The sequence below is a fragment of the Pan paniscus genome, chromosome 23 (assembly GCF_029289425.2).
Source record: "Pan paniscus chromosome 23, NHGRI_mPanPan1-v2.0_pri, whole genome shotgun sequence".
Lineage (NCBI taxonomy): Eukaryota > Metazoa > Chordata > Mammalia > Primates > Hominidae > Pan > Pan paniscus.
The window spans coordinates 22,210,466-22,237,235 of NC_085927.1; the positions used below are offsets into that span (position 1 = coordinate 22,210,466).

A 26,770-nucleotide genomic window follows, 5' to 3' on the forward strand; every position below is an offset into this window, starting at 1 on the left:
GTATATTTGTTGGACTGAAATCAAACTTAAAATCTTCCACATTTCAAGTGTTTTTATTCTGAGCAGTACGTACAAAAAATAACGCCATAGTTGTGTCTAATTCTGTATAGTTCAGCACCCTCCACAGGCTGTCAATCTCTGATTTGATCTACTTTTACCAGATTTAACAGATCCTTGAATTTACTTTACTGTCTATACTTCCTTTTTGCTCACATTGAGAATCAGACTAAACATGCATCTACTTCATTGAGGAACTCCAGATTGAGACATGCTGGGATTGACTCCATGGTTAGGGAAGATGGATGAAATGGAAACAAAACAGGAAACCTGTGCTTGGCATCTAATAGCAGTTGCTGAGGGTCATTCTGCTCTTGTAGTTGTGCCTGGATCGTTTGTATAAAGGCCACTGTTACCTGTTCTTCAAATTCATTCAGGGGAGGCTAAAGGTTTAAAATTTTGACAATCTGCTCGGTGCTGAGAGAGGCACACAGGGAGCAGATGGCCTCTGCATCCTCCTGGGTTTTCTTCTTTAATTGCAGGAGCTGGGCTGCTTGGATCAGAGGTTCCATGGTCTGAACTACTCCACTCTGGTGAAGGTTTCTTCCTCAAAACCACTCCTCAAGCTGACTTATATTGTACCTGAGTTGCATGCCTGTGCTCCAAGAGCAGACGTCCTTCCACAGGATCAGGTCATTAAGAGTCACTGCATTGACCATGTAGAAGAGCAGTTTGAATACCTTCAGGATGATCTCAGGGTCCAAGCCCTGGTCACACATGACTGTATGAAAGGCATTCATCTGGCAGATGATAGCTTCCAGGCGGTATGAGTTATCCCCATCTGCCATGCTGGAGGAGTGCTTCTGGGAGCCAGTGGGCTTCACACCAGATAGACCCTGAATGCTCTCATTTTCCAACATGGCAGAAACTATCATCAGCTGTAACACACCCTCAGCAATTTTAAAGAGCTGCTGGTAGATCTGAATGGAAAGGTCGCTCAGTACCTGATGGTATTCGGTGAGGTCAAAGTTCTTAAGGCAGTGTTCGTTGTGCTTTGCAGTATTCTGAGTCATGAAGCCCTCATCCCCGCTGTACCGCTTCAGACAGTGAAGAAGGTGGCAGGTGTTGGATAACAGGAATGACGTCATCTCAAAGTCATCACTGTGCTTCTTCAGGACTTTCTTAGTGCCGTTGGTGGTGGAGGTCATCAGGGAGTGCACCTTGAGATCATCGTTGGTTTGGTCCGTGAGCCGGATGCACATGTAGAGGATATAGGCGGGGAGACAGGGCACTGTGTCCAACAGCATCTGGGGCTTCAAGTCTGTCACCAGGTTGAGGATGAGGGCCTCGCCCTCTTTGTGGCACTCCAACATGCCCTGGAAATCCTTTTCTTTCCACTGAACTGTGACCTGCCTGTTGAACTCATGGTGCTTCCTCTCACTCTGGGCCAACGCCTGGGCAGCTTCTTCATGTAAATCTTCAGTTGCTTTTAGAGCTTCCTCTCATTCTTTTCCTCTTACTTTATTTTTCACCAAAGAACTTCCTATCAACTAGTATGTTGAATATTTTGCTTATTAACTTTGTTTATTGTCTTCTCCCTCGATTAGAATATTAGCCACTTGAGGACAAGGATTTGAGCCTGTTACATTCACTGCTGAATTTTAGGCTCCTGGAAGATACCCAGCATTCAATAGAGACCACACAATAAATATATGTCAAATAAATGAGTCTGTAAGTTCATCAATTTATTTGCCCATATGCATTAAGTTTTGCCCATATACATCCAATAACTCTTTTTATATGAAATCAACTGTACTATTTGCTTCATGTAACAGTTTAAAAATACATATGTGTGTATATAAATATATACAGAGATCATAGACCTAACTCCATCTATATATGTGTGTACGTGATATATATAAATATATACACACATATATATGACTGACATATATATATAAATATATACACACACATATATATGACTGACATATATATAAATATATACATACACATAGATATGACTGATATATATCTATCTTGTGTAAGTGGAATCAGGCAGTATTCAAACATACTTTCAATTAGTAATGACTATAGTTTAAATAAGAGAATGTTTAAAGATTCTGATAGTTTAAATAAGAGAAAGCAAACATCACTACTACTAGTATTGGGGGAAAAAGATTACAAATAGAGATATTATGATAAAAGCATACAATATTTTTTATGTTTGTGCACTTAGATCGATGTTCAAACTTTGGCTCACCTATACATGTATAGCACATTGGAATATGTGCTACAGTATGCCATTTATAAAGACTGAAAATAATAGTTTATAAACATTATTATTTATTTAGCAACATCATAAGCTTGGTTTCAAAAAAAATACCTGAATTACATAGCATAATCCCAGTGCTGGAGAACAGAACAGTAGCTGCCAAGGGTTAGGGTTGGCTGGAAGATATGATTAGTGAGGGATAACGTGAAAACGTGTACTTTGTTTGTGGTGATAGAGCAGTTCTGCATCCAGATAATGGTAATGGTTACATAAATCCACACTTCATAGATCTATACACACACATCACACATACATTCAAACACATCTGTACATGTAAAATCCTTAGAAATATGAATAGGGTCTGAACCTAAGTTAATGGTATGGAAACAATGTCAATTTCCTGATTTTGGCAATGTACTAGGTTAAGTTATATATAATCATTGGGGAAAGTTGCCTGAAAATAGCATAGTCATTCATTTTACTTCTTTTTTTAACTTCTTATGAGTCAAATTATTTTAAAACAAAAGGTATTAAGCAAAGACAAAAATTTGAAAGTTCAAAAATCAAAGCCCATATGAATTTGGACATATTATTTGATTTCTTTTGTAGATCTTGATTTCTTCACCTGTAAAAATGGAATAATAGTATGATTCCTATCTCATTATTGTCATGCTTAAATCATACCACTTAAGTAGGTGCCTGTATATATATATATATATATATATATATATATACACACACACACAAACACACACACATATATCTATATATATGACTGACTTTGACTGACTTAGGTCTATGATTTAAGATGCGGAAATTGGAATTTACCAGACCATTTGTGAATTGATTTGTTCTTATGCTTCACCAACTGTCATGGTAAAGGACACCTTAGCCCCAGCTCATAGTATGAAAACACGTAAATGCTTCTATGTGCCCTAAATTTCTCTTGGTTAAACTTTATACTTTTTTTTTTGTTTATGACACAGAAATATGATCACAAAGCACATGTGTACCACAATACAAATTTCATGTATTTTGTCTCTGTATTATGTTTTCTTTCCATTTATGTCTTTTCAAGCTAACAATTCCTAATCTCCTAATACAGTGGGCCTTTCAAGCACTTACTTCTTTACATAGTCATGTTCTTTTAACTAGGATCTCACAGATAAAGTTATCAAAGCAAAGAAAAGGGTGAAGAACCTTGACTCCTTCCCCTCTCCATCCCCCACTGAATTCAATTCGTCCCAACCTTGTATTTGTTTTATTCTTCTGGAAAAGAAAATATAGTCAACACCCTCAATAAATATACAATCTAGTTAGAGAGATATGACTTCAGAGTAGGATTTCTTAGTTTTGATTTTGATTATCTTCCTTTAGATATTTGGAAAGACCAAAATGCTCTATGCTTATGGACTGCAAGCAGTATGAGTGGAAAACAAAAGTAATAAATGTTACTTCTGACTTTATTATAACGTTAGGATTGTTAATAGTTAACAATTACTTACTGAAGGAAGATTTAAATTGAATATTTCTAAATGGGAAAAATTTAAAAAGCAGGTGAGTCCATAAATTTTAGGACCCAGAATCTACTGAGCTAAAAACTCAATGAGAGTTAATTCTCTGTTGGTGTTGTAGCAATTCTTGAGGTTATTTGTGAAGACTCACATGAGAGCTAAACAATAAAAGAGGACTGAGACCATTTCAAGGGATGGAGAACACCTTCCTTTCTTGTTCAGATGATGCTCTGAGACATCGCTGTTTATTTTGACTGCCTCTTTTTAAACAAACTTCCACTTAGGAACTTAAAAACCACCTGAAAACCAACAGCCACAAAAAAGTGGGGAACTCAGTGTTTAAGCATTATTGTTCACCAGACACAGTACTGGGCACTTACATAAATGGTATGGTTTAAGCATGACAATAATGAGATAGAAATTCTACTATCATTCCATTTTTACAGGTGAAGAAATCAGGGTCTACTAAAGAAATCAAATAATATGTTCAAATTCATAAGGGCTTTGATTTTAGAAATTTTAGATTTTTTGTCTTTGTTTAACACCAATTATTTTTAAATAATTTGACTCACAAGAAGTTAAAAAATAGTAAAAAGAATGACCGTGTTATTTTCAGCCAACTTTCCCCAATAATTATATCTAACTTAACCTAGTATGTTGCCAAAATCAGGAAATTCACATTGTTTCCATACCATTAACTCAGGTTCAGACCCTATTCATATTTCTAAGGATTTTACATGTACTCTTGTGTAGGTGGGTGTGAGTGTATGTGTGATGTGTGTGTATAGATCTATGAAGTGCAGATTTATGTAACCATCACCATAATCTGGATGCAGAACTGCTCTATCACCACAAAGAAAGTACATGTTTTCATGTTATCCCTCACTAATCACATCTTCCAACCAACCCTAACCTTTGGCAGCCACTGATCTGTTCTCCAGCACTAGGATTATGCTTTGTAAATCAGGTATTTTTGAAGCCAAAGCTCATGAGGTTGCCAAATAAATAATAATATTTTATAAAAATGTTATTTTCAGTCTTTATAAATGGCATACTGTAGCACATATTCAAATGTGCTATACATGTATAGGTGGCAAAGTTTGAACACGGATCTAAGTGCACAAACATAAAAAATATTGTACACTTTTATCACAATATCCATATTTGTAATATTTTCCCCCAAAAGCTAGTAGTAGTGATGTTTGCTTTCTCTTATTTAAATTATCCGAATTATAGTCATTACTAATTGAAAGTGTGTTTTAATACTGCCTGATTCCACTTACGTAAGATATCTAAAATAGTTAAACTCCTAGAAATAGAGTAGAATACTTGTTGCCAGGGTCTGGAAGGAGGGGAAATGGGGGGTTGCTGTTCAATGGGTATAAAATTCAGTTATAACAGATGAATAAGTTCTAGAGATCTGCTGTCAACAGAGCAGGTAGAGTTAACAGGATTGTATTGCACAGTTAAAAATTTATTAAGAGGATATATCTCATGTTAAACATACTTACTTCATTAACAGAAAAAAATGGAATATTTTACACATAAAATTACATATATGCCTGAATTTCTCATTTAGTTTCACAAATTGTACTGGTGCTAAAAAGGTATTTTTGCATTAAAAAACATCTAACTGAAGGAAAAGTTACAAATGAGTGATCATTCATAAATAAAATATAATCATAGGGACTGCTGTTTTTCCATTTTGAACACCCTCCACAATTAGTCTTAATAATTATGTTGACTGAATGCAAAATAATGATTTCTCAAGAGGCAATAGAAAATAGAGAATAAGTCCATTCTTGAGAAAATGTATAATTAGTGAAAGTAATTTTTTCATCCTCTTTTCTTATTTAAATCTCAAGTACTCTCTGCCACTCTGTGCTCTTCTTTCTGGGGTAAAATATGCCAGCTATCCACAGTCAGGGCATTCTCTAACCACTCCTCCTTAGAGATGTCTACAGACTTTTACTCAGCTAGACTGTCTTGTTGCCTGTCTTCATATCAACTTCGCAAGACGTGTGGACCATTCTCTTAGGCCCCTGCATGGCAGTGCATAATATATTCCATGCTAATTATCTAATGAGGTTCACTAAATTAATCTTTTATTATACCACATAAAATACTCTTAGATCTAACAGTACAAAAATTTCCAATTATGGGCCGGGCGCGGTGGTTCACGCCTGTAATCCCAGCACTTTGGGAGGCCGAGATGGGCGCATCACGAGGTCAGGAGATCGAGGCCATCCTGGGTAACATGGTGAAACCCCGTCTCAACCAAACATACAAAAAATTAGCCAGGTGCGGTGGCGGGCACCTGTAGTCTCAGCTACTCACAAGGCTGAGGCAGGAGAATGGCGTGAACCCAGGAGGTGGAGCTTGCGGTGCGCCCAGATTGCGCCACTGCACTCCAACCTGGGCGACAGAGGGAAACTCTGTCTCAAAAAAAAAAAAAAAAAAAAAAAAAAAAGAAGAAAATTCCAATTACATCACTCCTTTGAATTACATCCTAAGACTAATTTAAATAGGATATCACAAAAATAGAAATGATAGCGACAGAAAATGGTCCCAATTTTCACTGCACTGTTGCTAAGACCACCTTGCCACTCATCATTATAGAATGCCTTTCAGGTAACATAATAAGAGCCATTTTTAAAATGGAACCTTACTATACCCATGTGTGACAGGCAGAGGGACTCTATTATTATTCATAGTTTACAGATGAAGCACTTAGATTTGCCCCAGGTCACTGGCTTATTCAATGACAGGCTAAGACAGAATCAAGTTTTATTCTCAAATAAGACCATTAAGAAGAGGATTGATCCAAATGAATTATAAAATTTTCTTACAGCCCCAGTAACAATAATAGATAAGCTAATGATTTCTTTAATAAAAATCTGATATGACAAGTAGAATGTGACAGAATCAACATGATCAATTAATCAGATTTGGGTAGTAGTTTGGTAGCTAAATGTTGGATACTCTTGGACATAAAGATGACAGTATTTATGACGATAAAGATGACCATTCCACAGTTTGAGAATTTCTACAGAGAGAGAGATGAAGAAAATTTCTGAAGTTATTGAAACTGTGTGAAGATGAATTATTTGGTTGATGAACTGCTATCATTCTAAATGGACTTCACTTTCTCAAAAAATAACGCATAAGGATGAAATATGTATTGAATGAAAATTATATTTTGTTTTTCCATTTTTTACCTAATAAAAAAATCAGAAAAACAGATTTTTTTTAAAAAAAGAAAAGATGACTATAATAGACAATGGAGACTAGTAGAGGCAGTAGGGAGGGCAGCCAGGGTTGAAAAACTACAGGGTATTAAGCTTCGTATCTGCATGATGAGATCAGTCATACCCCAAACCTCAGCATGGCACAATATACCCGGGTAACAAACCTGCCTAGACATTTGTGTAAAATGAGATGATTGCAGGGTAGTTTTAAAAGTCATTCCCCTTATGAAAATATGGAATGTTGTGCACATTATTTCATAGACTTTGTGCTTAGTTAAAGGTCTTAACCAAAAATTCTAAATGATTTCTCCTATTAATAAATAAATATCAATAACATCATTTTAATGGGCTCTATGAAGACCTTATTGTGTGATTGTATCATAATTCAACAAGTGCCCTATTGTTGAACACTTAGACTCTTTCTGATTATTTCCCTTACAAAAAATGCTATATTATACATTGTTGTATATATTTTTAAGTTATGAAATTGTTAGGGCAAAAGGTGAATAAATGTAAGGTCTTTGATAAATACTGTCAGAATTCTCTCCATAGAGGATACGATAAAGCATCTTTTCATTTGAAGGAGCAAGAATAACTGCTAAATACTTCTGAGACTTCCAGTACTTTTTTAGTTTTAAGTTTTGTTGTTGTTTATTTGGTTTTTTGGAGGTTTTCTGTTTTGTTTTATAAGTAGGTTTCAGTATTACTAAGTATTCAGTCATGGTGGATATTCAAAGAATAATTTCTCTCTTTCGGATTATTCCTCTAACACTATGAGCAAGTATCACTGTGTTCTTTCTCTAAAGGAAAATATAAAGCATAGACAAATTAAATGCTGCTCAGATTCTAAAACTATGAAAATATAACAATGGAGAAACAAATAGCAAGTCTGTAGCTACTCAATGACTTTAGCATTGAGTGGATCCTAAAATGCCTATTTTTGCACAGAATGAAAAAGATACAGCAGGTTCCTTTGGAAGATCAAAGTGAGAAATTGACTACAGCTTTAACAGCCTTAAAATAAATTTTTGGCAGAATGGAAAAGTATGCATAATTGAGAAAAGTACACTAATCTGTAGACTAAAATAGATATAAAAACAGGCTAAACCATAATGCTGCTGCCTGTTGTTTTGACAACAATCTTCCACCTGTCCCTGACTGCTGTGTTTAGGGAATCAAAGTTTAGAGCTGAAAAAAATAGGAGGTTGGAGAGTTTAGGAGGAAGGCAGCGTAGGGCTGTGTAAATTGCAGAGAAGTCGGAGCCAGAAGATTTGAGTGGCATGCAATTGTGGATGGGCTATGAAATCCGGCAGCCTGCCTTTAAATACCAACTCAGACATTTACTAATCCTATGATCCCAGGCAAATACCATATCCTCTCTTTGGCTCAGTTTCTACATTTTTAAATAGGGATAAAAATAGTGCCTTACTGCCGGGCGCGGTGGCTCAAGCCTATAATCCCAGTAGTTTGGGAGGCTGAGGCAGGCGGATCATGAGGTCAGGAGATCGAGACCATCGTGGCTAACACGGCGAAACCCCATCTCTATTAAAAATGCAAAAAATTAGCTGGGCGTGGTGGTGGGTGCCTGTAGTCCCAGCTACCGGGGAGGCTGAGGCAGTAGAATGGCATGAACACGGGAGGCGGAGCTTGTAGTGAGTCGAGATCACGCCACTGCACTCCAGCCTGTACGACAGAAGGAGACTCCGTCTCAAAAAAAAAAAAAAAGTGCCTTATTTTCCCAGTGCCTGACTCATATTATTTATTAAATATTAGCCATTCTTTTATTATATAACTAGATTGGAACTGGGCAGGTCACCTTACCTTGTGTCTCAATTTCTTCAACTGTAAAATGAAGTAGTTAGACAATGTGAGCATGTGATATCACAACTAGATGTGAAAGTCTATGGTCCTATCACAACAGCAACAACAACAAACTCACTGGATGCTATCATGCTACCATTAGAGTAGGTTTGGAAATGATCCGAAGCCACCAAAGTGAATATGAAAATAAAGAATTCAAAGCACAGTAGGGGAGTAAAGGAGAGAGGGGAAATAAGAAAAGTCACTTTTACAGATAGATTTTTTACATCTACGTTTATCATCTGATACTATAATTATATCAAATATGTGATTGATTGCATAGGCAATAAAGTTACTATAAAACAGTCATTTGTGCATTGCAAGAAGAGTGGTTTTTTCCAACTTCCTTTTGTAAACCAATAAGTGAATGAGGCAGATCTCAAGTGATTTAGAGATTTTGCTTTGCAAGGTGGAGGATACACCTGGGAAAAAGAATCACAAGTCACAAGTAGGCGATGTCCTGTGCTTTTTCTAAAGAGGGTTTTGGGAACTTCAGTATTTAAAGGAGAAAGAGGAAGCAGGCCGGAAATTAAAACAGGGGAGGAAAAGAAGGAGAGAGGGAAGGCAAGGAAGCAAATGGCTACATTCTTGTGAGGCTCTGATTAGTGCTCAGTGAATCTGTATGTTACATGTGGCAAAAACAGGAGGAAGGAGTCAGTTGTGCATTCATCCTCTCAGTAAATCTACATTTTACATAAGTTAAAGTAAGCATATGAAATTACAGCTGTTTGGGAACAAAAGGATGGCAGTTTTTGCATGACTCAGGTTCCAAGCTTAATTTTCCTTTGTCATAGTGAGTTTGGGGTCCTGAGATTTTATTTTCCTTTCACACTTTCTACCAATATAAAGCTTCCTCATAGATGCCTTCTTTTTTCAAACATTAACAACCCTCGTGGTTTTCTCTCATTTTGAGTACAGAAAACATAATACTGTACAATAATTTTATCTGTCTTAAATACAAGACTGCTTATGATTCACTTAAAATAAAAAAATGGCTCCACATTTCTGGCTTTTAGTTGGATTATGATTTCAACCCCCAAAATCAGAACTTTTTAACCTTGAGTTTGAGTTTTACAGACCCAGTAAAGTGGAAATATAGACTTTTTCTTAGGACAGTGTTATGACACTCAAAAGAATCGTGGCCAAACTTAATTACCTGTTGCAAACATCATTGCAGTTTTTTACTGAACTATCAGAGACTTTCTTGTGCCTATCACAGTGTATATGCTAAATACATATTAGAGGGCCAGGCACGGTGGCCCATGCCTATAATCCCAATGCTTCGACAGGCCAAAGCAGGAGCATTGCTTGAGGCCAAGATTTTGACACCTGCCTGGGCAACATAGCACAACCCCATCTCTAAATTTTTTTTTTAATTAGCCAAGCATGGTGGCACATGCCTGTAGACGAAGCTACTTGGGAGGCTGAGATGGGAGGATCAATTGAGCCCAGGAGTAAGGTTACAGTGAATTATGATCACACCCCTGCACTTCAGCCTGGGTGACAGAGCGAGACCCTGATTCTAAAAATAAAAAATAAATTAAAATACATAAATACATAAATAAGTATTATGGAATCAACAAATAAATAAATTGAAAAAAGGATTGAGTAAAATTACTTAGTAATGAGGCCTTTGTTGTCTATCCTTATATAAAATAAATCCCCAGGCCCCCACATCCCCATTACTGTTCTTATTTTTCTCCATACCATTCATAGTCATGTTATACTACATATGTATTTGTTGATGGTCTTTCTCTTACTGGTAGAATGTAAGCTCCATGATAGAAGAGACGTTGTTGATGTTTTCCTTTGTATTTTTTTCACTGCTTAGTTCCCAGTGCACACAGTAAGCACACAATAAATATTTACTGTATGGATATTTAAGCAAGTCACTTCCCTCAATTTCTTCAAATTATTTATGTCACTTTGAAGGTAAAATCTCTCTTCTATACATCATTTTTCCTTCAATCTCCACTTTTAATATCTGTCACTGGCAAACGTAATAAGTATACTCATTGTTCAGGTCAATAATGAGAAATTTTAAGCACTTTATTAAATATTTATTGAGTGTTCCTCTATAATGGACACTCTACTATACATTTCTGCCTTATTTGTGGAATGTATTCAATGTAATTATGCCACACAGGTAGACTTCCAGATCCTTGTGCCAAACTTACTTTCCTTGGCTTTGTTGGAAAACACATACTGTTATGAAGCTCACTTTAAGGCAAATATTTCTTGAAAATCCAAAACTGATAGATATATGTATGTAGGTTTCCTTCTTATATGTCTTTTACAAGCAATGAAGTTGTATATCTCCTTTAGTGTTTAATGTGTTTCATCAGATAATGCCCTAGAAGTTTTATCAAATTTTTCTGTCCACCTTTTGAAGGTGTATGAGAGTGAAAAAATGCAGTCTGCTGCTTCACTAATAAAACTAGGACAAACGCCATTCCAACTGAAATATGTGAAACACTTGGTTTTATTAATTTGAAGCATTTTAAACCTCTAAATTTGGACTCGAGTAAAGACATTTTATAGAAAAACTGAAAATTTTTTGGTTTATTTTTTAATCTTGATAACTTGTAATAGTTTACAGCCACAGTGGCAGCTTTTATATGTGTACATGCATTTAAATACAGTTTCATAAATAGCCATGTGGCAAAATATCTGCCTCTAGGCAAAAAAAAATATTGGCCACTAAATGAACATCTTTAAGTAATATTGAAAATAGATGTGAGGTAATTTTTTATCTAAAGTGACTGTAGTCTATATTAAGACATACTCACTGTAACAATTCAAGTTTTAAAATCCTTGTTTTATAACTCAAAAGTGTGTCTTTTCCAAAAAACACATCTTTACATTTATTGCTATTGTACATTCATTTGGCAGGAAACAGGGATGTTTGATGTCTTGCAATGATAAAACAATCATATTCAATAGAAAATTATCTCACATTCTGCATGACTTTTGAACATTCTATAAGATAATTACATAAGTGAAAAACCAATTTGTAGATATCTGAGTGAGTACAACCATTTAATAAATGTGAATAAAGCATTTCAGAACATTTTAATGTACACTGCATTTTCTGATAGTAAGATTTTAGGTTAAAATAAGATTATACTTTAAAAAGCTTACCATTTTGAAAAAAATCATATCACTGTTGGCAATGCCTTTTTCATATTTGAGATGCTAGTCCAACATATTGCATATCCATTTGTTTTTGTTTGATTTTATTGTTATTACATTCATGGTAATACTAAAATACACACACACACAATTACTTAGGTTTTTTTTCAATAAAAAGCCCAAAGAAAAATGCTGACAACGTTCAGTTGAAATTTTGAAATTGGGTTTTATAATTCTGCCCACATAGCAAAAGCTGAAATGGTCTATGAAGATGTAGTTTTTGGAAGAATGAAGCAAGTAGTAAAACCAGCAAAACCAAGTGAAAATTATACAAGGAAACACAATAATAAGTTAACAAAAAAAAATACACTTTTTCTTCATGTTGACAAGACATGATTTATTCCTTTCTAATATTTTCCCATCTCTTATAAATATATAAGCTTGCTTGTTAATACTTTGTCTAACTCTAATTTTTATTCTGTTACCAATGTCATTAATACTTTATTTTTCTTTATTTCTCTTGTAAAGTGACTTCTGAACTTCCTAGTTTGTTTAAACTATTGCAAGGTCAGAAAACCAAACACTGCATATTCTCACTCATAGGTGGGAATTAAACAATGAGAATACTTGGACACAGGCAAGGGAACATCACACACTGGGGCCTGTCATGGGGTGGGGGGCTGGGGGAGGGAAAGCATTAGGAGAAATACCTAATGTAAATGACAGGTTAATGGGTGCAGCAAACCAACACAGCACATGTATACATATGTAACAAACCTGCACGTTGTGCACATGTACCCAAGAACTTAAAGTATAATAAAAATAAATAAATACATAAATAAAATAAAATGAATAAAAAAGAAATACAAACATATTAATCATAAGTAAATGAAACATCTGATAATCTCATTATGTCTGGTAGTAATGTCACCTCTGAGTATTTAAATATTCATCTACATATTTCTTTGCTAAATTTCCTTTTATTTCTCCTTTATATTAAACTTTTTTTTAGAGAGCATAACTCCAAAGCATCTTTTATTAATATAGAAAGGACATATTTAGCAAAAGACACAAAGCAGGGAAGTGTCAGGCCTGAGGCCTGAGCTGTGCTGAGGGAGAAGGAGGCTCCGGACAAGTGCTGGGAAGGGCTGAGTGGTGGGGGCCACAGAAAGTTCCAGTGGGCAACACTGTCGGCCGGTCATGGGTGGGACTCACGGGGACCTCACTGCTAACTCTTGTTGCGTTGGTGGGGTGGGGTGGGGAGGGGGGTCCTTAGTGCTGCCACCTGGAGTGAGAACCGCCCCTTGGTTCCTGGAGGGCACCCATCAAGGGACACAGGACAGGAAGCCCAGGATGGTTAGTGCAACTAGGGATGAAGGCCAGGGAGAAGCAGGTGCTCTGAAATCCAGACACAGAGGCCTAGGAGCTTCCTGTTAAGTGTGGGCATTCCACTCTGTCTCTACCAGGCACTCTGACTAGGGATGGATGATACCTCTCTTCGGGCGCTTCACGGCACTCTTGCTGCAAGCATAGGTGGGCCAGATCCCTTTGCCCATCTCCCCTGTGACCAACAGCAGTTCCGTGTAGGTGCTCTGGGAGCCCTGGGCACCAGGTGGTTTCATGGCCTGCACACAACCGATAGTAGGCGGTCCAAAGTCTTTAAACAGCGGTCTGAAAGGGGCAGTGGCTCCCGGCCCTGAGCCCGACGGCGACGGGACGCTTCCTGTAGGGACCGGAGTGCCTGGCCCAGGGGTGCTGGAGCCGGGGGTGCTGCTGGGGGCAGGGGTGTTAGGTTTGTAGGACATCCCCAACTCCTGGGCGCTGGGGAAGCCAGCAGGCTGCTCTTCAGGGGTTGGCTGTGGGACCGCTCAGCAGCGATCTGATTGGCAAGCAGTCTGCACGCCCCCTGGTAAATCTATATTAAACTTTTTAACTGCAATTTGTATTACTCTAAATACAGTTCAAATATTCTCCATGAAAATTTCACATTTGAGTTGAGACATCCTAAAATGTAAAATACACAATGGATTTCAAAGATTTCATATGAAAAAAGAATGCAAACTATGTCTAACAATTTTTATATTGATTACATATTGACCCAATATTTTGGATATATATTGGGTTAAATAAAATATACAATTTTAAAAAATCATGCTACATTTTTGTTAAAAAATTTAAATAAACTATATATGAAATTATTTCTTGGGATAGAAAAGGGGACATGATTAAATATGTACTTAAACTTTTTTCAAAAACATATCTTTGAAACACATGTTCAAACACAACAAAAGTATTTTAATTTTGAATAGGTAAAATAAACTTATTCCTGCTAAAATTCAATCATGGCATGATTTCCTTTGTATGCATTTGAGGACTCTGTTTATAACCGAGATACAAACATAAAACTTTTGAAACTCTTCTAAGAATGTCTAACACAAATTACCTGTATAGATATCACGGCACAGACGATGCTGAGGCCGGACTGACTGAAGAAGAACAGGCTGAAGATGCTGTACTCGCACAGCAGCTGGCCCCCAGGTTACCCACCCTTCATGTACATGGCGATGGTCACCTGGCTCACCAGCAAAGTGAACAACAGGTCGGTGGCAGCCAGCCGCATAACTGTGTAGAAGGTGGTCTCCTTCTGCTCCTTGCGCAACTTGCACAGCACCACGATGGCCACCAGGTTGCCCACCACCCCGAAAATGGACGGTCCCATGCTGTCCAGCAGATCGGGCTCCAGGCCAAGGACACATTGGCCTGGGAAGGGGTTAACATGACAGTGGCTGGTGGTATGCAGCCCTGGAGTGCGAAGCTGAGTCTGGAGATGGCAGAAGAGAGACAAAGCCACCATGAGTGAAATGACCACCTGCAGGGCATTAGACCCGCGCCCAGGAAACGGGATGCTAACATGACAAGGGAGGAACTCAATCCCACTCTCTGGATTGCAACCACTTACCAACGGCAGCCACCCAAATCTCCAGGCTCCCTCTGCTCCTGCCAGCAGCACACCCTTGCTGATCTTAATATTTATAAACTGAGCCTCCCATTCCTCTTCCTCCCCCCAGCCTATCTCACTCCACTGACAAGACCCATCTCCAGGGAAAGGTAGCTCCCTAGTATTATTCCCGACAGATTCTGAGTTAATAAAATGCACATTGAAACCCTGGAAGACAATTTGGAAAGCGCTCTCTTTCCTCCTTGGCTCCCCTGGCAGCACCCCATCTCCGCACCCTTTGCCCGATAGCCCACATCCCATGTCATGTGTAGTGGCCCCAGTGGTGGGGCCTAAGACAATGAAACCTAAGACTAATTGGTGTACCTGAGGAAGAAGTGAATTCTAAAAGCTAGGAAAACATATTCGGGGGAATAATCAAGGAAACCTTCCGTGGCCTTGTGAGAGACCTAGACATCCAAATAAAAGAAGCACAAATAACACCTGGGAAATTCATCACAAAAAGATCTTAGCCTAGGCACATTGTCATTGGGTCATCCAAAGTTAAGACAAAAGAAAGAATCTTAAGAGCTGTGAGACAGAAGCACTAGGTAACCTATAAAGGAAAACCTATCAAACTAACAGCAGATTTTGCAGCAGAAACCTTAAAAGCTAGATGGGATTGGGGCCCTTTCTTCAGCCTTCTCAAACAAAACAATTATCAGCCAAGAATTCTGTATCCAGCAAAACTAAACATCATATATGAAAGAAAGATACAGTCATTTTCAGACAAACAAATGCTGACAGAATTTGCCATTACCAAACCAGCACTGTAAGAACTGCTAAAAGGAGCTCTAAATCATGAAACAAACCCTGGAAACACATCAAAACAGAACTTCATTAAAGCATAAATCACACAAGACCTATAAAACAAAAATACCAGTTAAAAAGCAAAAACAAAAAACAAAAACAAAGTACAGAGGCAACAGAGAGCATAATGGTACCTCACTTTTTAATACTAATGTTGGTTGTAAATGGCTTCAATGCTCCACTTACAAGATACAGAACCACAGAATGGATAATAACTCACCAACTAACTATCTGCTGCCTTCAGGAGACTCACCTAACACATAACGACCTACATAAACTTAAGGAAAGTGGTAGAAAAAGGCATTTCATGCAAATGGACACCAAAAGCGAGCAGCGGTAGCTATTCACATATGAGACAAAACAAACTTTAAAGCAACAGTAGCTAAAAGAGACAAAGACAGACAGTATATAATGGTAAAGGTCTCATTCAACAGAAAAACATGACAATCCTAAACATACATGAACCTAACACTGGAGCTCCCAAATTTATAAACAATCACTAGTAAACATAAGAAATAAGATAGACAGCAACACAATAATAGTGGGGGACTTCATTACTCCACTGACAGCACTAGACAGGTCATCAAGACAGAAAGTCAACAAAGAAACACTGGATTTAAACTATACTTTGGAGCAAATGGACTTAACAGATATATAAGAACATTTCATCCAACAACCACAGAATACACATTCCATTCAACAGCACATGGAATTTTCTCCAAGATAGACCATATGATAGGCCATAAAACGAGTCTCAATAAATTTAAGAAAATTGAAATTGTACCACGCACTCTCTCAGATCACAGTGGAATAAAACTGAAAATCAACTCCAAAAGGAATCTTCAAAACCATGCAAATACATGGAAATTAAATAACCTGCTCCTGAATGAGCACTGGGTGAAAAACAAAATCAAGATGGAAATGGAAAAAATTTCTTTGAACTGGATGACACAACCTATCAAGACCTCTGGGATACAGCAAAGGCAGTGCTAAGAGGAAAGTTTGTAGCCCTAAACACCTATGTCAAAAAGTATGAAAGAGCACAAACAGACAATCTAAGTTCACGTCTCAGAGAACTGGAGAAGCAGGAACAAGCCAAACCCAATCCCAGCAAACAAAGGAAATAACCAAGATCACAGCAGAACTAAATGAAATTGACACAGCAACAACAACAACAACAAATACAAAACATGAACAAAACAAAAAGTTGGTTATTGAAAAGATAAACAAAATCGATAGACCATTACAAGATTAACCAAGAAAAGAAGAGAGGAAATCCAAATAACCTCACTAAGAAATGAAACAGGGGATATTACAACTGACACCACTGAAATATTAAAGATTATTCAAGGGTACTATGAACACCTTTTGGCACATAAACTAGAAAACCCAGAAGAGTTGCATAAATTCCTGGAAAAATACAACCCTCCTAGCTTAAATCAGGAAGAAGTAGATACCCCAAGCAGACCAATAAAACAAGCAGCAAGATTGAAATGGTAATTTTAAAATTATAAACAAAAAAAGCCGAGGACCAGACAGATTCACAGCAGAATTCTACCAGACATTCAAAGAATATTTTCTTTCATTCAAAGAAGAAATGATACCAATCCTTTCACACTATTCCACAAGACAGAGAAAGAAGAAACACTCCCTTCTTTCTATGAAGCCAGCATCACCCTAATACCAAAACCATGAAAGGACATAACCAAAAAAGAAAACTACAGACCAATATCCATGATGAACACAGATGCCAAAATCCTTAACAAAATACTATCTAACTGAATCCAACAACATATCAAAAAGATAATCCACCATGATCAAGTGGGTTTCATACCAGTGACACAGGAATGGTTTAACATATGCAAGTCAATAAATGTGATACACCAAATAAACAGAATTAAAAAAAAACTCACATGATTTTATCAACAGATGCAGAAAAAGCATTTGACAAAATCTAGCATTGCTTTATGATTAAAGCTCTCAGCAAAATAGGCATACAAGGAACATACCTTAATGTAATAAAAGCCATCTATGACAGACCCACAGCCAACATAATACTGAATGGGGAAAAGGTGAAAGCATTCCCTTTGAGAACTGGAACAAGATGAAGAGCCTACTCTCAACACTCCTCTTCAACATAGTACTGGAAGTCCTAGCCAGAGCAATCAGACAAAAGAAGGAAATAGAGGAAATCCAAATCGGTAAAGAGGAAGTCAAACTGTTACTGGTTGCTGACGATATGATCTTTTGCCTTGAAAACCCTACAGACTCCTCTAGAAAGCTCCTAGAAATGATAAAAGAATTCAGCAAAGTTTCCAGATACGAGATTAATGGACACAAATCAGTAGCTCTTCTATACATCAACAGCTACCAAGCTGAGAATCACATCAAGAACTCAAACCCTTTTACAATAGCTGCAAAAAACAAACAAAAATAAAACAACAAAACTTAGGAATATACCTAGCAAAGTAATCAAAAGACCTCTACAATGAAAATTACAAAACACTGCTGAAAGAAATCATAGATGGAGCCAAGCACGTTGGCGCATGCCTATAATCCCAGCTACTTGGGAAACTGAGGCAGGAGAATCGTTTGAACCCGGGAGGCAGAAGTTGTAGTGAGCCGAGATCACACCATTGAACTCCCACCTCAGCGACAAGAGCGAAACTACCTCTGAAAAAAAAAAAAAAAAAAAACAAGAAAGAAAAGAAATCATAGATGACACAAACAAATGGAAACGCATCCCCATGCTCATGGATGGGTAGAACTAATATTGTGAAAATTACCATTCTGTTAAAGGCAATCTATGAATTCAATGCAATCCCCATCTGAATACCACCATCATCCCTCACAGAATTACAAAAACAATTCTAAAATTAATATGGAACCAAAAGAGTGCCATGTAGCCAAACCAAGGCTAAGCAAAAAGAACAAACCTGGAGGCATCACACTACTTGATTTCAAACTGTACAATAAGGCCACAGTTACCAGAACAGCATGGTACTGGTTTAAAAGTAGGCACATAGACCAATGGAACAGAAGAGAGAACTCAGAAATTAACCCAAATACTTACAGCCATCTGATCTTTGACAAAGCAAACAAAAACATAAAGTGGGGAAAGGACACCCTTTTCAACACATGACGTTGGGATAATTGGCGAGCCACATGTAGGTTAATAAAACTGGATTCTCATCTCTCACCTCATACAAAAATCTACTCAAGATGGATTAAGAACTTAAACCTAATTCCTGAACTGTAAAAATTCTAGAAGATAACACTGGATAAACCCTTCTAGATATTGGCATAGGCAAGGATTTCATGACCAAGAACCCAAATGCAAATGCAATAAAAACAAAGATAAATAGCTGGGACTTAATTAAACTAAAGAGCTTTTGCATGGCAAAGGGAACAGTCAGCAGAGTAAATAGACAAATCGCAGAGTGGGACCCCTGACCCTGACCCTGACCCCTAACCACTGACCCTGACCCCCAACCCCTGACCCAAACCCTAACCACTATCCCTAACCCTAACCCCTAACCCCAACCCTCACCCTAACCCAACCCTAACCCCTAATCCCTAACATCTCTTAAACCCTAACTCTAAACGTTGACTCCTAACCCCTAACTCTGACCCCAATCCCTATCTCCAACCCCTAACCCTAAACTTAACCCCTAACCCCTAACCCTAACACCAACCTTAACCCTAGGTTCGTTACTACGTTTGTATTGACTATGTCAATGTTGATTATTATGATGGCTGTCTTTGGACTGCACGGCAGCAAGGGGATTGCGGATCTTATATTAATATTTTTGTATTGAGGCAGCGCATTAGCATTACAGGTGCTTTTTACATGAGCAATGTGGGTGTCATACTTTGGGTGTCATGTCTGCATTAGGAATGCCGCATTTGTCTTCCGAGGCTGCGGTGTGGATCTCGCACTGCGGCCGCCTCGCCTTGGCTGGGGAGAACTTCGGTGGGCAGGATTCAGAGGGGCTTTTGGTTTCCCGTTTTCCACACTGAACCCTTCTAACTGGTCTCTGACCCTGATTAATCAGGGCTGCAAACAGGAAGGATTTTATTCACCGTTGATGCGGCCCCGAGTTGTCCCAAAGCGAGGCAGTGCCCCCAAGGTCTGTGCTGAGGAGAACGCTGCTCTGCCTTCGCGGTGTCCCCCGGGTGTGTGCTGAGCAGAACGCAGCTCCGCCCTCGCGGTGCCCCCGGCCCGCCCGCCCGGGTCTGTGCTGAGGCGAACACTGCTCCGCCTTCGCTGTATCTCCGAAGTCTGTGCAGAGGAGAACTCAGCTCCGCCCTCGCGATGCTCTCCGGGTCTGTGCTGAGGAGAAGGCAGCTCCGCCCTAGCAAAGGCAGAGCGCCCTTCGCAAAGGCAGAGGCGCAGAGCGCCAGCGCAGGCGCGGAGGGGGCGCAGGGCGCCGGTGCAGGCGCGGAGAGGCGCAGAGCAGGGCAGGTGGCACCAACAGCGGGTCCCTCAGGCCTCGAGCGCATGCATTCCAGCGGCCACCCAGACCATGCTCCGCCGACTGGGCGCCCAAGCTGCAGTCGGCCTCTGTGTGCAGGCAGCAGCTGCCTGGCAACCCCCGAGCTCGCTCGCGCTGCCAGCATCACAGAACCAAGGCCAGGTGTCCCAGTGGCTGCGGCCAAGCCAGGCATTCTGACCGGCGGCGGCGGCTGCACAGGAGCGAGAACTGAGAACCCGCCGCTCAACCCCACACTGGGTGACTGCTGAGGGCCCATACCAACGGCCAGGATCTCCCTCAGGTGGAGGACTGGGCGGGAGGCACAGCCTGGGGGCCCTCAGGCTGGGCGCGCTGGCGATCCCGAGGCCGACCAGGCCATGCACCTCCAGCCCGCCTGGGCACCCAAGCTGCAGCCGCCTTCTGTGTGCAGGCAGCAACCTCCAGGCAACTCCCGAGTCCGCCCTCACTTCCCACATCTCGGAACGAGGGCCAGATGTCCCTGTGGCTGCGGCCAAGCCAGGCGGTCTGCCCTGCAGCAGCTGCACGGGGGCGGGAACCGGCCCTCAGCCCTATCCCCCGTGGCTGCAGAGGGCCCTTGGCTAGAGGTGTCGAGCTCTGGCATAGGAGGAGCCGGGCGGGGGCAGGCTCTGGCGGGCTCTCAGGCCAAGGGCACTTGCGATCCACAGGCCGCCCAGGCCATGCTCCACCACCTGGGCGCCCAGCTACAGGCGCCAGGCAACTCCCAAGCTGGCTGGCGCGCCCAGCCTCGCAGACCCGGGCCTGGATGTCGCCGTGGCTGCGGCCAAGCCAGGCGGTCTGCCCGGCGGCGGCTGCACCGGGGCAGGAACCGACCCTCAGCCCCATCCCTGGTGGCTGCGGACGGCCCCTGGAGCGGCCCGGACGTCTCTTCGGAGGAGAAGAGGGGCGGGAGTCACGGACAGGCAGGCCCTCAGGCGGGAAGGGATGCGCGCCTGCGATTCCGGGAGGTACCGCGCCAGCCCAGGAGAACCCGGAAGCCAGCAGCTCCTGTTTCTCTGTGTGATTCTGTGAGGAACCACCAAATTGTTTTCCACGGCAAGTGCATCATTTTCTATTCCTAGCAGCCAGTTCATGAGGGCTCCAATTTCTCCACCTCCTTAGCAACATTGATTTTCTGTGTCGTTGTTATGAAAGCCTTACTAGTGGATGTAAAGTGGCATCTCATTTGGGTTTTGTCTTGCATTTTATTAATGAATAACGGTGTTTAGCATCTTTTCTTATCCGTCTTAGACATTTGTGTATCTTCTTCGGAGAAATATCTATTCAAGTCCTTTGCCTATTTTTTAATTGGGATGTTAGAAATTCTGATGTTGAGTTGTGGGATATTAAGCTTTTATCAGATACGCACTTTGATTTTATCAGATACATATTTTCTCACATACTATGGGTTGTCTTTTAACTCCCTTGATAGTATCCTTTGATGCATAAAGGTTTTTTATTTTGATTAAATCTAATTTACGTGTATTTTCTTTTGTTATCTGTGCTTTTCTGTCATATTTCAAAATACACTTAAAACTCAAAGGTCATAAAGGTTTACCTTGTGTTTTCTTCTAAGAGTTACATACTTTAGTCCTTACATGTAAGTCTTTTATTAATTTAGAATTAATTTTCGTGTGTACTGCAAGGTAGGGGTCTAACTTCTCTCTTGTGCACTGACATCCAGCTGTTGAAGAGACTGTTCTTTCCTCCCTTGACTAGACTTGGACAGCTTGTTGAACAGTCATTGACCATATATGTGAGCACTAATTTGTAGGATCTGAAATCTGTTCTATTGTATTGGTCTAAAAGTCTATTAGTCTTATGCCAGTACCACACTCTCTTGATTACTGTAGATTTGTAGTAGGCTGTGAAACTGAAAAATGTGAGTTTTCTAATATTCTTTTTCAAGAGTGTTTTGTCTGTCAGATCCTTTGAATTTTTGTATGAATTGTAGAATGAGTTTCTTTCTTTCTGCAGAAATGCCTTTGGGATTTTGATGGTATTGCATTGAATCTGTAGATTACTTTAGATGGTATTGTCATCTTAACAATATTGTCTTACAACCCGTGAACACAGAATGTCTTTCCAGTTATTTCCACTCTCTTTCGTTTTTTTCAGCAAAGTTTTGTGTATACCACCATGGTTAGATTTATGCCCGAATAACTTATTCTTTGATGCTATTATAAATGGAATTTTTAAAATGTTTTCATAGTTCTTTACAACTATATAGAAATATAGCTCATTTGCCTATGTTTGTTTTGCATCCTGCCTCTTTTATTAGTTATAATCGGTTTTGTGTTTTATTTGGAGCTTTATACACATAAGATCATGTGTAGATATAATTTTACTTCTGTTTTTTATTTCTAATTTAGATGCCTTTTATTTCTTTGTCTTGCCTAATTGCTCTGGCTAAAATTGCCAGTGGTACATTGAATACAAGTGGCAAATGCACCATGCTTGTCTTGTTCTAGATGTTAGGAAAACAGCTTTCAATGTTTCATCATTGATCATGATATTAACTGTTGGGTTTTTGTACATCCTATTGTCATGTTGCTGAAAATCCCTTCTATGCCTAGTTTATTGAGTATTTTTATTATAGAAGGGTGTTGTATTTCATCAATGTTTTCTCTGCATCAATGGAAATAATCACGTGCTTATTCATTTTACTGTTAGAGTATATTACACTGATTGATTTTTTATATGTTGAGCCACCCTTGCATTTTGGGGATAAATCTCACAGGGTGATAGTTTACAATCCTTTGATTATACAGTATTGCTGCTAGTATTTTGCTAGTATTGCTAGTATTTTGCTGAGATTTTTGCTTATATATTCATAAGGGATATTGTGCTGTAGTTCTCTTTTTGTGCTCTCTTTGGCTTTGGTATAAGGATAATGCTGTTATCAAAAAATGAATTAGCAAGTATTCCTTCTTCATATATTATGTCAGAAGAGTTTGAGAAGAAATGGTATTAATTCTTCTTTAAATGTTAGTTTGACTCACCAGTTAATGCAGCTATTTGGTCATAAATGTTTCTTTGTTAATCACTTTCGATTACTAATTCAATCTCCTAGGTTATAGGTCTATTCAGATTTTCTCTTTCTTCTTGAGCCACTTTGGTAGTTTGTGTCTTTCTAGTGATTCGTCCATTTCATCCAGGGCAGCTAATTTGTTGTTAGACAATTGTTCACAGTATACTCCTGTAATCCTTTTGTATTTCTGTAAAGTTGGTAGTAATGGCTCTGCTTTCATTTATTATTTTAATAATTAGTCTTCCATCTTTTGCTCAGTCAATATAGTGAAAAGCTTGATCTTTCAAATAATCTATGTTTATTCATTCTACTGCTCTCCAAACTTCTATTTTATTGGTTTATGCTCTAATTATGCCCCCTATTATTTCTTTCATACTGCTAGCTTTGGATTTAGTCTTCTTTTGTCTTCTTCCACTGCCTTTAGGTATAGAGTGAGGATGTTGATTTGAGATTTTTCTTAAATGTAGTTGTTTATATCCCTACATTTTCCTTTGAACTCTACTTTCACTGCATTCAATAAGTTTTGGTAGATTTTGTTTTTATTTTAATTTATCTCAAGATATTTTAAAATTTTGCTTGTGATTTATTTTTTTCACTCACTGGTAGTTGAAGACTGTATTGTTTAATTTCCACATTTTCGTGAATTTTCCAGTTTTCACTTATTTATCCGTTGTTTCTTCCATTGTGGTTGTAAATTATATTTTGTATGATTTCAAACTTTTAAAAATGATTAGGACATATTTTGTGGACGAAGATATGGCCCATCCTAGAGAACTTCCATATACACTTGAAAGGAATGTATATTCTGCTGTTGTTGGATGGACTGTCCTGTATATGCGTATTAGCTCTCAGTGGCTTATACCGTTGTTTAACTCTTGTATTTCTCATGAAGCTTCTGTCTGGTTTTTCTATCCATTAATTAAAATGAGATATTGAAGTGTCCAACTGTGACTATAGAACTGTGGGTTTATCCTTTCAATCCTGTTAATTATTTCAGCTTTACTGAGGTGTAATAGAGAAATAAAAATTGTACATGTGATGCGTTTATATGCACATTCTGAAATGATTACCAAAACGAAGTCAATGAACATGTTAATTACCTCACAGAATAGTTACCTTTTTGTGTGCATGTGTGGGATAAGAAAACTTAACTCTATCCCCTGTGACTGCAGAGTGGACATTCCAGCTGCTCCAGGCTCCAGCAGAGGAAGACTGGGGCAGGTGGCACCACCAGGGAGGCCCTCAGGCCTGGTGTGCACGCATTCCAGAGGCCACCCAGACCATGCTCCGCCGCCTGGGCGCACAAGCTGCAGTCGCCCTCTGTGTGCAGGCAGCAGCTGCCTGGCAACCCCTGAGCCCGCTTGCGCTCCCAGTCTCGCAGAACCAGGGCCAGGTGTCCCTGTGGCTGTGGCCAAGCCAGGCATTCTGCCTGGCGGTGGCGGCTGCACAGGGGCGAGAACTGAAAACCCGCTGCTCAACCCCACATGGGGTGACTGCCGAGTGCCCATGACAGTGGCCCCGATCTCTCTCAGGTGGAGGAGTGGGTGGGAGGCACGGCCTGGGGGCCCTCAGGCTGGGCGCGCTGGCGATCCCGAGGCCGACCAGGCCATGCACCTCCAGCCCGCCTGGGCTCCCAAGCTGCAGCCGCCTTTTGTGTGCAGGCAGCAGCCTCCAGGCAACTCCTGAGCCTGCCCGCACTCCCCACATCTCGGAAGCAGGGCCAGATGTCCCTGTGGCTGCGGCCAAGCCAGGCTGTCTGCCCTGCAGCAGCTGCATGGGGGCGGGAAGCGGCCCTCAGCCCCATCCGCCTTGGCTCTAGAGGGCCCCTGGCTAGAGGTCTCGAGCTCTGGCAGAGGAGGAGCCGGGCGGGGGCAGGGTCTGGCTTGACCATTTGGAATTACAATACACTTCACTCATCAACTACAGAACATACACTGGAGTATCATCTGCGTGCAAATGAGTATACTGCTCAAAGCGATTTACAGATTCAATGCTTTTCCTATCAAACTACTAATGTCATTTTGCACAAAATAGAAAACATCTATAATTTATATGGAACCTAAAAGGAGTCTGAATAGCCAAGCCAAAGCAATACTAAGGCTAGAGACATAGGCTAGCCAAGCCAAAGCAATACTAAGGCTAGAGACATAGGCTAGAGACATCATATTTCATGACTTCAAACTATACTAGAAGACTATAGTAATCAAAACAACATGGTACTGGTAGAAAAACAGACACATAGACCAATGGAACAGACTAGAGTACTAGAAACTAAGGCCACATGCCTGCAACCATCACATCTTTAACAAAGTTGACAAAAGTAAGCAATGGGAAAAAGACTTTATTTAATAAATAATGCGGGGATAACTGGCTAGTCATATGCAGAAGAATAAAACTAGACCCCCATATTTCACCAAATACAAAAATTAACTTAAGATGGATTAAAGAGTTAAATGAAAAATCTCAAGCTATAAAACGCCTAGAAAAAAACCTAGGAAATACTTTTCTTGATAACAGCTTTGGCAAATAATTTATGGCTACGTCCTCAAAAGCAATTGCAACTAAAACAAAAAATGACAAGTGGGATTTAATTAAACTGAAAAACTTTTGCACAACAAGAGAAACTATCAAGGTAGTAAAGAGATAACCCACAGAATGAAAGAAAATATTCACAAACTACCCATCTAACAGAGGTCTATTATGCAGAACCTATAAGGAACTTAAACAAATCAACAAGCAAGCAGCAAGTAACTCCATTAAAAAGTGGGCAACAGGACATGAACGGACACTTTTCAAAAGAAGACATACACACAAGCACCCAACAAACATATGTAAAAGTGCTCATCGTCATTATTTATTAGAGAAATGCAAATCAAAACCTAAATGAAATACCATTTCACACCGGTCAGAATGGCTTTTTTTTGAAAAGTCAAAAGAAAAACACATATCGGTGAAGATTTAGAGAATAGAGAACACTTATACACTTTCTGAAGGAATGTAAATTAGTTCAGCCACTGTGGAAAGCAGGTTGGGGATTTCTTAAAGAACTGAGAGTTGATCTACCATTCAATCCAGTAACCCCATTACTGGGTATATATCCGAAAGAAAATAAATACCCTATCAAAAAGACACATGTAGCTATATTTTTATCACAGCAGTATTCACAATCACAAAGACATAGACTTAATCCAGACATCCATCAGTGGTGGATTGGATAAAGACTCATGGAATACTATACAGCCAGAAAAAACTCAAAATTATGCCATTTGAAGCAACATGAATGCATTGTTTCCAGAAAACTAATGCAAAAGCAAAAAACAAAATACCACATGTTCTCTTTCATAGGTGGGAGCTAAATGCTGGGTACACATGGTCATAATACAGAGGGGTGGGAGGGGCCGGGACTGGTGGCTCA

The 26,770-nt window shown here is 39.5% G+C and overlaps 2 protein-coding genes and 1 pseudogene across 2 annotated transcripts; 1 reads left to right on the forward strand and 2 right to left on the reverse strand.

The window, feature by feature from the left end:
• Positions 1-221: 221 nt before the first annotated feature.
• On the reverse strand, positions 222-10,066 carry LOC134730172 (unconventional myosin-Vb-like; annotated as a pseudogene).
• Positions 10,067-13,501: 3,435 nt separating this feature from the next.
• On the reverse strand, positions 13,502-13,831 carry LOC129395125 (cyclin-dependent kinase 2-associated protein 2-like). The gene has a single exon (XM_055105806.2). The coding sequence runs from the start codon at positions 13,829-13,831 to the stop codon at positions 13,502-13,504; it is 330 nt and encodes a 109-aa protein (XP_054961781.2).
• A 6,847-nt stretch (positions 13,832-20,678) lies between these two features.
• On the forward strand, positions 20,679-21,846 carry LOC134730092 (uncharacterized). Its single transcript, XM_063603132.1, has one exon. The coding sequence runs from the start codon at positions 20,684-20,686 to the stop codon at positions 21,404-21,406; it is 723 nt and encodes a 240-aa protein (XP_063459202.1). The 5' UTR covers positions 20,679-20,683; the 3' UTR covers positions 21,407-21,846.
• Positions 21,847-26,770: the final 4,924 nt, after the last annotated feature.